The following is an 11723-nucleotide window of genomic DNA, read 5'->3' on the forward strand; positions in this document are numbered from 1 at the left end:
TGTGGGATCTTCCCGGACCAGGGCTCGAACCCATGTCTCCTGCACTGGCAGGCAGATTCTTAACCACTCCGCCACCAAGGAAGCCCTAAAGATACTTCTTAAAATACTATTTATAGGGGCTTCCCTGGTGGCACAGTGGTTAAGAATCTGCCTGCCAATGCAGGGGACACGGGGTCAATCACTGGTCCGGGAAGATCCCACATGCCACAGAGCCACTAAGCCTGTGTGCCACAACTACTGAGCCTGCGCGCTAGAGCCCCTGGGACACAACTACTGAAGCCCACACACCTAGAGACCATGCGCCACAACAAGAGAAGCCACCTCAATGAGAAGCCTGTACACCACGACAAAGAGCAGCCCCCACTCACCGCAACTAGAGAAAGCCCGTGCACACAACAGAGACCCAACACAGCCAAAAATAAATTAAATAAATTTTAAAATAAATAAATAAAATACTCTTTATAGTAAATTCTAAAATACTGAAACTACTAAATGTCTCAAAACAATAAAATGGCTAGATAATTAGGATATCAACATTGGAACACCATATACATACTTAAAATAACCTATAGATGAATACACCAAAAAATATTATTAAATATTAAGTGAATAATACCTTGCTTTTGTATAAAATTTAAGAGTTTACAGAGTACTTTTACATATATTACCTCATAATATATAATTCAGGTCAGAGGTTATCAACCCTGGCTATTCATCAGAATTACCTAAAATACTTAAAATGCGTATTTCTGAACCCCACCGCACACCTAGTGAATTAATGAGCCTCCAAGTGTATTAAGCATTGGAAGTATTTCCAATGCCTAACCAGTGTTAAGAACCACTAACCACAAATATACGACTAATTACAATCATTAAAAAAAAATGTAATTAAGAAAACACAAATCAAACTTCAGTGATTGAAATAATTTAATGGCTTTTTTCCCCACCTGGTTTATCTGTTTAAATTAATCGTAAAAGGAAATAAGAATATCTATTAAACTTTTTAAAATTAAAAATGGTTTAAAATGTTATGCTTGAAGGTATACTAGTTACTGAAAAAATTTTCCTTGTACAGACCCCAGAATGCTACATGTAACAAATGAGGGAGTACCCTAGTTATTTTAATAGTATACACAGAAAGCACCAAGATAAAATTGCTATGAAGATTTGCCTCCTCTTATACAAATAATTATCTCACTCAAAATATTTCTAGTATTCTCTAAAACTGATTGACAATATATACCAAAATCTTCCTCAAGAAACAAAGAACTCTGATTAGTCTGAATGGACAATTTGTATAAGGATACAAAACGTCACTCATATAAAGAAACATTAGCAAGAAAGTCTGAAACACCTACTGCTTTGTAATGTACCAGTAAAAAAATTTTAATAACTAAACATTTTAGTACTACTCAAGAAATCGGTGGGACTTCCCTGGTGGCACATTGGTTAAGAATCCGCCTGCCAATGCAGGGGACACAGGTTCAATGCCTGGTCCGGGAAGATCCCACATGATGCAGAACAACTAAGCCCGTGTGCCACAACTACTGAGCCTGCATTCTGGAGCCTGAGAGCCACAACTACTGAAGCCCACGCACCTGGAGCCTGTGCTCCACAAGGAGAGAAGCCACCGCAATGAGAAGCCCACGCAACGCAACAAAGAGTAGCCCCTGCTCGCCACAACTAGAGACAGCCCGCATGCAGCAACGAAGACCCAACACAGCCTAAATAAATAAATAAATTTATTTTTTAAAAAAGTAAGAAATTGGTCACCTCAGTCTGTCTAACTGTGAAGAACACATAAATTTCACACAAATCACTTTATTTCAATTTCCTTCAACTCTACTCACCAAACCAAAAATACCAAGTCTTAAAAAAACAGTACCAAAAAATTTACTGACCAAACTAGAGTACAGCTTTTGTTCAATATAGCAGATTCAATTACTAAACATAAAAATGCAAAGCACAAATGAATAAATTTACAAAAACCTTATAATGCTTATTTTCCATCCTAGATGTCTCTCCTAGTATTGAGACTGTACCAGACATGTTCACTCACCTGTCCTGCAGTCCTCTTGATTTCATGTTTTAAATTACCCCTTTCAAGAAATGATATCTACTCACCACCCATTCACTCAAGCCAGAAAGCTCAGATACTATGGATTCACTACTCACTACCTACATCTCCTCACGTACTACTTAACCTCACAAGCATCCCCTACACTTCATACCTTTTGCCACTGCCCTAATTCTGTCCTCTAGCTTTCAGTCTTAGGGCTGCTAAGTTAACCACCCTCCATTGGATAGCCCCACCTTGGTACTTTATCTATCCCTACTGGAATTATCACAATGCTCATAGTTACCACTCTTCTTTTAAAATCCTTCAATAAAGATTTTTTTAAATCCTCAGCACAGCACACCAGATCTATACTTATCTCTCTAGCCTCATACCCTACACTACCATGATTTCTCAGCCTAGAATAAGTATCCTTCCTCTTCTGCCTAATCATTCTTACCCATCTTTGAAGATTCACTTTTTTCTAGTTTGGAAAAGGTATCCCACTCTGTACTTCCACTGTACATTCTACATACCTTTAAATCATACCACAAATGATTTACTATGTAAATGTCAGGTTGGGAATACAAAAGTGAACAAAATACAGTCCTTGACTTTAAGAAACTTACAATGGAGGCTGAAAAGTAATTGCCATTTAGTTTGATAACTTTTTTAAGCTAACACCTGAGTGTTTGTTACATGCCGGGCTAAGAACTTGACATGTATTTTCTCATTTAATTCTCCAATAACTTTATGATCCCCACTCTACAGAGAAGGAAAGAGAAAAGCTGTTACTTGTCCAAAGTTCAGTTAAGCTTTAAAGATGTGAATCCAGGTCTGAGTCCAGAACCTAAGCTCTCAATTACAATGACTTCTGTTTCTAAAGTCACAGCATTTTACTCAGTTTCCCCAGTGTCCAGCATACAGCAGGCACAAGATATATATTTGTTAAATAAATGAACTTGAGTCTTGAAATCCCAGCTGGTAATGACTTAACATCAACACTACCACTTTAACTGATAATGTCTTGTGTCAAAGAGTTCAAAAGCTCTGAGATGCTAACACATGTGAAATGATCAACGTCCCAGGTTACTCATCACGTCAAGGTTTATAATAGCAAAGTATTGGAAATAAATGTCTATCAGAAGGGGACATGTTAAATAAATTATAGCCTATCCATATTATGGACCTATGCAGCTATATAATAAGAATGCTCTTCATGTACCGATATAAAATAATCTAAGATACACTAAGTAGAAAAAAATTAAAAGATGAGAAAGAAATGTGTATCTGATGCTATCATGGGTGGGGGCAGGAGGGATATATGGTTGTTGTTTGTATGTACAAAAATCACTCTTCACATTTCAAATCTTTTACAATGAAGAAGTTAGGGGGAGAAAACTTTAAAAAGCTACCCAGAAAAACCAATCTAATTGAGTCAACTGTAGATGGATTATATCTCAATAAAGCTGTTTAAAAAAAAAAAAACGAATCTATAGATACTAGAAACCAGATCAGTAGATACCTGGAGCATTAGGAGGATAACTGTACAGGGACACAAGGAACTCTGGAGTGACGTAAATGTTCCGTGTCTTGCTTGAAATAAAAGCTACAAGGTGTATATATTTGTCAAAATTCATTGAACACTTAAAATCTGTGCATTTTACCATGTTTGCTGACCTTATGTAATTATCTGTCATCATTCTGCCACAACATAATCACAGTATCTGAAGATTAAAGAAAACATGATTAAAAAAAAAACCTGTGCATTTTATTGTATGAAAGCTATACCTCAATAGAATTACTTAATAATTTGGAAAGCATTTAGAAATGCAGACTCCTGGGCCCCTCTCAGTGGCTATGAATCACTGGGTCTGTGGTGAGAACCAGTTAATCTGCATTTCTAACAAGAGGTCCTGGATGACCCCCATGCATGAGGTTCATCAGTTATATTTTGGAAAATACTGACCTACCATAATGTTGTATATCCAGTAATTACCGATCAAGTTTTACAAAACTTCATGAATTAAATGATAAATTTACACAAACACACAAGCTACCTAGGTGATTCTGATTCCCAAGTTTGAGAAATACTAAGTTTTAAGTGGTAGGAGTTCTAGGAGGAAGAATTATAGACTAGATGGTTAAGAAAGACTTCTTTTCTTCTCCATCTGCTACAATCCTTCAATGGTTCTCCATCACCTAGTGTGATGGTTCTAAATCTGGCCACCCCAGGTGACATTTGGCAATGTCTGCAGACATTTTTTTTTTCAGTGTCACCACTAGGGAGGGGGAGTGCTACTGGCATCCAGTGCTACTGGCATCCAGGGATGCCAATAACCATTGTACAATGCACAAGACAGCCCCTCAAAGAATTCTAAAACTCCAAACTGCACTAGTGCCCAGTTTGAGAAACTGTGACCTGAGCCTCCCCTCAAATGAAGCTACCAAAAGTACTTGGTTGTGGCCCCAGAGGTAAACAAAACAACAGAATTAACATATTACATCTTCAGGCAAGCCAATTTTTACTTCCAGATTGGTGGGGAAGAAGGAGTGGGGATCATCTTTATATTGTATATAAGTCAAACAAATATAGATAAAATGCAAATGTCATATGATTACCTAAAATAAATGTCACATGAATACCTAAGATAAACTTCAAAATAATGTAAGCAGGATCAGGCTTTACTCCCCAACCTTAGGGGATCTTTATGTACCCTTCTCAGTCTTCAAGTACTTTTGAAGTTAAAAAAACATTTGCTTAAAATAAAGTACATAAACTTCAGCATGACAGGCAAGACCTCATCTTTAAGCTACTCCCACTAAGACTTTTAGGGCTATTTGCTACTGCAGCATGGTCTAACCCAGTGCTATTCAAAGTGTGGTCTGTGCACCAGGGAGCCAGTCTGATTGTTTGCTGGTTTACACCAGAGAAGTACAAAAATAGAGAACATAGAAATGGAAATTTTTATGCCAGAATAATTTTATGTCTATTGGATCTTTAAAAACTGGGGCTTTTATTTTTGCATTTTTAATTCCATCTTCATTACTAAAAAATTTGCAGTAATTTCTATTTTACAATTTTGTCAGTCAACAGTGAATTAGAAATTTAAAGAAAGAAGAAAAAAGGTTCTTCATCAGTTTGAGAAGCATTAACCTAACCTATCGTGACTGATACATCTAGTAAGTGGCAAAACCAGGATTTGACCTCATGTCTGTCTGACACCAAAGTACTTTTTCTTAGTCATTACACTATATTTCTGTTATTATTAATACTTTGAATTCAAACCCCTATGTGTAATCCCTACCTCTGCAGAGCTAGACTGCACAAGGTATGAATCACAATGACCTTTTGTGCGTCTCACCTAAGGCCTTCAACACTGAATGCAAACCAAGCTGCCTTCTTGGCCCCTTTTCCCCAGGCTCTTGCTCAAAATTTGGCTCTCTTGATCTTCAATGATGCAAAAGGACAAGACAAAAAAATTTTTTTTCTCCTCGAGGTCAAGAGCAGAGACATAATATTTAATGACATATTTAACGACATAATACTATCAACCCTGCTTTCTGACTTTGGCAGATGACCTCTGCTCAAGGAGAAGTAGGCCCCAGATTCTCTAACCACACTAGCTACATAAAGTATAGAATAAATTAATCAAATATAAGAAAAAGCCACATAGACTTAACAGCATGTAGTGTTCCCTCCTCACGCTAAGACCTCCAACCTCTACCATAAAGTTTAAAGACATTCGACCTGACCCATCCATACTGCACATCCCCCAAGTGTTTTTATAAACTTTTTTGATCACAATTCTTAATTTCAAAAAGTTATATCCCACAATACTTATAAAACAAAATTTAATCCCCCCCCAAATTTTTAGCAAGTGCAATGTACTGCTATTTTTTAATTTCTTTCCTACTTTTTAAAAACTATTGGAAGAAATCCACAAAATTGATTTCAAGACCCACTAATTGGTCTCATCCTGCAATTTGCAAGACACTGCTGTAGAGACCAACAGTCTACATTTAACAGTATGCTGTCATCTGGCAAGCCTAACCCATAATCATGCTACCTTAAAATTCTACTCCTCAAAAACACATTTTTTTCTACATCAGTTCCATTGTACAATAAACCTTATATCATTTACAGTCCAAACTTTGTATAGAAAAATACAAAAGTTAGTTTTGTCTCAAAATTTAGTAAAATGCATAAATGTTAAAGTTAAAATAAAAATGTTCAACCTCTAATCAAAAACTGAAGACAGCTTATTAGCTCAGAATGTGAAAAATGTTCTCAGCTGGTAATTTAATTAGATAACAATGCTCTATCGGCAAATCCCAGAATAGAGTCTATAGTGAATATGCATACCATCAATTTACAAGTCTGAAACCAACTTGCTCTACCACTATCTTCACTCCAACTGGTCTACTCATCTGACCACTCCCCATTATTGAGAACTGGAAATCTAACTCCTTCTCCTCCGTGTGTGTGTGTGTGTGTGTGTGTGTGTGTGTGTGTGTGTGTGTGTGTGTGTGTGTGTGTGTGTGTGTGTGTGTTGTCATTTTTAATTCTCGACAATTGCTCTAAAGTCTGCCAGGGGTCCCACCTTGTCTCACACCAGCTCAGAAGTCCTGTCATGTACTTATTTAAGATTATTTCTATGGGGAAATACACAAATCCAAAGAATCAATTTCATAACAAACTTCTGAAACATAATCTATAGGTAACATATGTATTTGTTACATAATTTACCTTTCATGCAGTTATGTATTGAATACCTTATCTCCAAATCAAAACCAGAAACCAAACATTTCTTGATTTCCACAATTATAATATTCTTTCTGTAAATTAAAATCTACTTGACATAAACACAAAATACATTTCTCAGTTATGGACTTCAATTCTGTGAGCCTCAGAGTGCATGTGATATTTTTAATAACTGTACTGAGAAGACCTGGCTCCATCATGTTGTCCCAACACAGAAGTACACAATGCTACCATACAAACCATCTATGTAGCTTCCACATTTATTTCATAGCTCCAGTCAACCCAATCTTCTCTAGCCCCACCCACTGAACAGCTGGGTGGGATGAAAGATTGTTTCCTGACCGCCCCCCAACGCCATGCTCCTTCCCCTGCTATTTGGAGGAATAAGGGATCCAAGGAGCATTTAACTAGCTTCTTAATTGTTTGTATCCTGCTAAGGCACTATCCTTTAGCCTATCAGGATATTTCATAAAGTTCATCCATACCTGTACACTTAATGCCTAAAAAGTTTCCTCAACTTGCTTATAAACTTGGGGGGTGGGGGGCTGACCATACTCATCATCTGCATGTACATAAAAACGTAAAACGAGTAAAATGCTTTTGAATCTAGATTATCTGCTCATTTAGATTATCAAGTGCACCAAGGAAGATATCCTTCCATTTCAACAAAATAACAACGCGAAAAGAAATCGTTAAGTTGAACTATAACAATATAAGTCTCAAGAATAAATTATCTCTGTATCTAAGCAAACACCTGACCTTACAAGTTCTTTCCCTGCACTATAAAAACCCAGATTTGAAAAGTGTACTCTCAAAATATAACTTAGCAAATGGAAATGTTAGAAAAATCTCAATTGCTTACTTCCTGCTATGCACAGTATGAAATGGAACTTGGGAGTGGAAAATGTGAATGAAATGGCCTTGTTCTTTTTCCAATACGTGGAGGAGGAAAGGAAATGAAAGGCCTTCTTAAGAGAATAAATGAGAATACTAAACTATTTTCAAAAATTAATTTCCTTAAACATCACCAGTCCGAATCTCCAACTCCCTCCCTTTTCCAGAGACCCTTCCCACCCCTTCCGCTCCTCGGGAGGGCGCCCTTCCTAAATATTCTCTTTTCCCTTTTTATTAAAAATTAAGCCCAAACCAGGCTCCTTATCCTCCTTGCTCAAGCCTTGCCCGCCATCCACCGGCCTTCGGGGCCGCGCCTGGGGAAAGGAAGCCTCAGAGGCGGGAAGGGGGAGCCAGGAGGTGCCACAGTCGCTGGAGCCGCTGGAGCCGCTGCAGCCGCCGCCTCCACCGCAGCTTCAGTCTGGTGCATCCTTCTTCCTCCCTCCCCGCCGCCGCCCTCCCGGGGCCGGCCCACACAGCACCCTCACCCGGGCGCGGACACACATCCCCACCCTCCTCGCCAGGCCCACTCCCCACGAGAGGAGCTCCGCCGCGCGTTCTGCGTCCGCCGACGAAAGGAAGCAGGGCCGTGGAGCCGGCTGGCCCGGCGAAGGCGACCCCGCTTGGGCTGCTCGGGCCGCGGCGGCGGAGGCCGCGGCTCAGGTCTCGCGGCTCACGTCTCCCGGCTCCCCAGGCCCGCCCGCCGCGACACAGGAAATGCCGCCGCCTCGGCTCTCCTCACATTCAATTCAAACTGTCACTGCCGCCGCCCCCCCTCCCCCCGGGCCCGCCACCGCCGCCGCCGCACCCCGGGCCCGCCGTCGCCCCCACCCCACCTCCCTTCGCCGCAGCCCCCCGCCTCGCCTCAGGGCGTTCCCCACGCCAGGTCAGGGGGCCGCAGAGCCCCTCCGCGTCCCGAGCCGCCGACCCGAGTCGGGACGGCCCAGAGCTGAGACTCACCCATGGTGCTGCTGTTGACGCTCCTCTCCTCAGCAGCAGCGGATCTCGCACTGACCGACATCCCCTCCCCCCTCCGCGACCAGCCCGGGCGCAGCGTAGCCCGCGGATTCTCCAAAGCCGCCTACGCCGATTCCGCGGCGTAGCCGCCCGGCGTCGCTGCTTCGCTTACGCAGGCGACAGCAGGCGTACTCCTCCACTGACTCTCGCCCGACTCCTGCTCCCTCCTCCACCCCTCCGCCCCTCAGCCCCTCTGCCCCCTCAGTCGAGGCTTCCGGGCCGAGCGGAGGCGGGCTTCGATCTCGCGAGATTATTTCACCACTGCCCCGCCGACTTGCTCGATTTTCGAGCATGACTTCATTGGCGTCAGCTCTCCTTTGCTGCTCGGGTTTAACTGCCATGTTAAAATTGGCGGCATTTGGCACCTCCGGGGTCATGGATAGTCAGGCCTCTATGCGTGTTTCTTGAGCACTCCAAGGTTAACGCCTTACGTTTGTGGGTGCAAACCCTGGGGACGCTGAGAGGGAGTGGCCGGTGGAGTGCGAGGGTGTGGTTTTGCCCGAATCAAAGATGGCCGCCGTCGGTGCAGCCCCGCGCAAATTCACGTCAGGTTTTGGAGCTGGGGGAGTCTCGGGGTTGCCCTCTGCGCCTCCTTACGAAATTGGCGTAAGGCGAAGAGGCCAGACTGGGGGGCTACGCTCTGGGCAGGGGCCGCGTCCACGCTTCCGCTCCTAGCTACTGACCTGGCGGCATTGTGAGTTAAGTGCAGAGACACTTTGATGCAGGTGTCTGTGCCCCCACCGTCCCTGTTTCCTCAGCTTCTTTGACTTTAGGAGTGAAAAGTGAGATTAGGCCCTGGTTGGCCCGACATTGCTCTCGCGCTGTCACTTTCCGGTGGCCTGGCACAGCCAGCAGGTCGGCTGCTGCAGCTTCCACTGCGGATTCTCCACGGTCACACTCGTATTGGCTCAGCCTGTTGGTGCCCGGTTCGGTCCTCCTGGCGCTCACACTCTAGTTGAGAAACTGAATGGACACACGTGAAACTATTGGGTATCAGTTAAAGAGTAATTAAGGGTTAAAATGTGTGGTCTCGTACTGTTAATTAGCAGTGAATGTCGCTTGGTCGTTGGAGCCGTCCCTAAATATATTCTAGTGAAAGTAGCCTCGTATTGCTCAGAACAACCCGTGATCTTTTGTACCTTTCATAAAAACTAATCGCTGTCTTCGTTTGTATAGTTCATGCACACGTATTATCTTTCCTGTTAAACTGCATGTTATGGAATATATACATATGTAGTTATGAGCTCGCACAAGAATGTTCATAGCAGCATTGCTTATATTAGTGAAACAATTTAAATGTCCACTTACGGGAGAATGGATGAACAAGTTACATTATTGGACAAATTGACGTACACAGAATGCTAAAAGATGGAAATTAATGAACTAAAACTATTAGTAATATTAATTTAGAGTTCATTAACAGAAATTGAGAAAAAAGCAACTTACAGATAGATGTATATGTTATACCATAAATAAATAAAAGTTTAAAAACAAGAAACTGTGAGATCAAACTGTGAAAATCATGTAAGGAAATGATCGATACCAAATTCAGAGTAGCGGTTAGTGCCAGAGAGGAGGAGAAGGGAATGTAACCGGGTTCACCTCATAGAATGTTTCATTTTCTACCAAAAAAAATTTGCAGAAAATGTGACAAAACATTAAAGGTAGGTGGAGGATACATGAGTGTTAAATTGTAACTATTGTCTGCACTCCTCTGTATACTTGAAAAGTTTCCAAGTAAATTTTTAATGGAAGTTTTATCTAAGGAAACAGCTTATTCTTGATACTGTTTCTGAAGTCTCCATTGTTACTAAATTGCTCATAAAGTGTGTTACAATTTGTCTGCTCAACCAATCATTGTGTTAAATTTCTGAAACTTCACAGGAGCCCTTTACTTGGAAAATTTTGTTAAATTTCTTCTTTGAAGAAGGCAGTGCAGCAGAGAATTTAAATGTGTGGCCTCTGGAGTCAAACTGCGTGGATTCACATCCCACCTCTACCATTTTCTAGGCAAATGCCCAAGGACAACTTTCTTAACGTTTCTGTGATCCAGTTTCCTCATCTATAAATGGGAGTAATACTTATCTAATGGAGTTTTTGTGAGAGTTAGATGTGCCCAGTCCATAGTATATGCTTAATAAATGTTACCTATGCACAGATTATTTTAAAATATAAAATTATTCTGAATACTATTATTGTTTAATAAAATCTAATAGTTTATAAAAAAGAAAATCTCTGCCTCCCATCTCTGTTGATATGTTTCTTTGAGGGGGATCTCTTAATGGATGTGAGAGAGGTGAATTTTGTTATTTTGCTCTCTGAAAAATGGATAAATTCTTAATATAAATAATAAGTTCTTTGCCTGAGGTTTGTTCATATTGTCCTACAAATTCCATCCCACACAATAATAGCTTCACCAATTTCCACTTAAAATTAAGTGGAGGGTTACAAGCAGTGAGATGATGACACCTTATGGAACTTCCTCCCTGAGGAGTTCTAATAGTCAATGATATTATACATAATGTGTGTGTGTTTGTGTACATGCACCTGTGTATTATAAATTATATTGGGAGGGGATGGAGAGAGATAATTATTGTATTAGTTTCATGATCTCTACTGCACAGCCTACAGTATTATATTTGTAAATAAAATATAGTCTTAGACCTTAACCTTCTGATTCAGAAATAGCTTTTTAAAAACAAAAAACTGACCTGAATTCTATGTGGATTGTTTTCACTACATATTTATAATGTCCAATCTTAAATGGGCCTTCAACTTTGCCAAGCAATGCTTGTTTCCCTAGTTAGCTCTCTTCCACAACAGCCGCTTCAGATTTTCTCCACTGTTTTCAAACCAACTCCCTCATTTATTCTCAGCAAAAATTAGAATGCATCAGCGAAGAATTCCAACAACTTCCTGCCTCCACATTCATAAACCCTCCTATATCTACACGCACCTTTCAGACATCACAATGGATCAGGTGTCCCCCCCCCC

The 11723-nt window shown here is 41.0% G+C and overlaps 1 protein-coding gene across 3 annotated transcripts in view; it reads right to left on the minus strand.

Annotated features, from left to right (window-relative positions):
• SEPTIN7 (septin 7) overlaps window positions 1-8904 on the minus strand; it is a 108712-nt gene extending 99808 nt beyond the window's left edge. Inside the window, exons 1-2 of one of the 3 annotated variants that reach the window (XM_007446119.1) lie at window positions 8673-8904; window positions 7133-7134 (exon numbers count right to left, since the gene is read on the minus strand). In XM_007446119.1, the coding sequence (XP_007446181.1) occupies window positions 7133-7134; window positions 8673-8733 (63 nt within the window). In that variant the 5' untranslated portion in view covers window positions 8734-8904. The remainder of the gene's footprint in view (window positions 1-7132; window positions 7135-8672) is intronic. The other 2 variants (XM_007446118.1, XM_007446120.1) reach the window with 2 other exon arrangements.
• Window positions 8905-11723: the final 2819 nt, after the last annotated feature.

This window comes from Lipotes vexillifer, unplaced genomic scaffold (assembly GCF_000442215.2).
Source record: "Lipotes vexillifer unplaced genomic scaffold, Lipotes_vexillifer_v1.1 scaffold822, whole genome shotgun sequence".
Taxonomy (NCBI): Eukaryota; Metazoa; Chordata; class Mammalia; order Artiodactyla; family Lipotidae; genus Lipotes; species Lipotes vexillifer.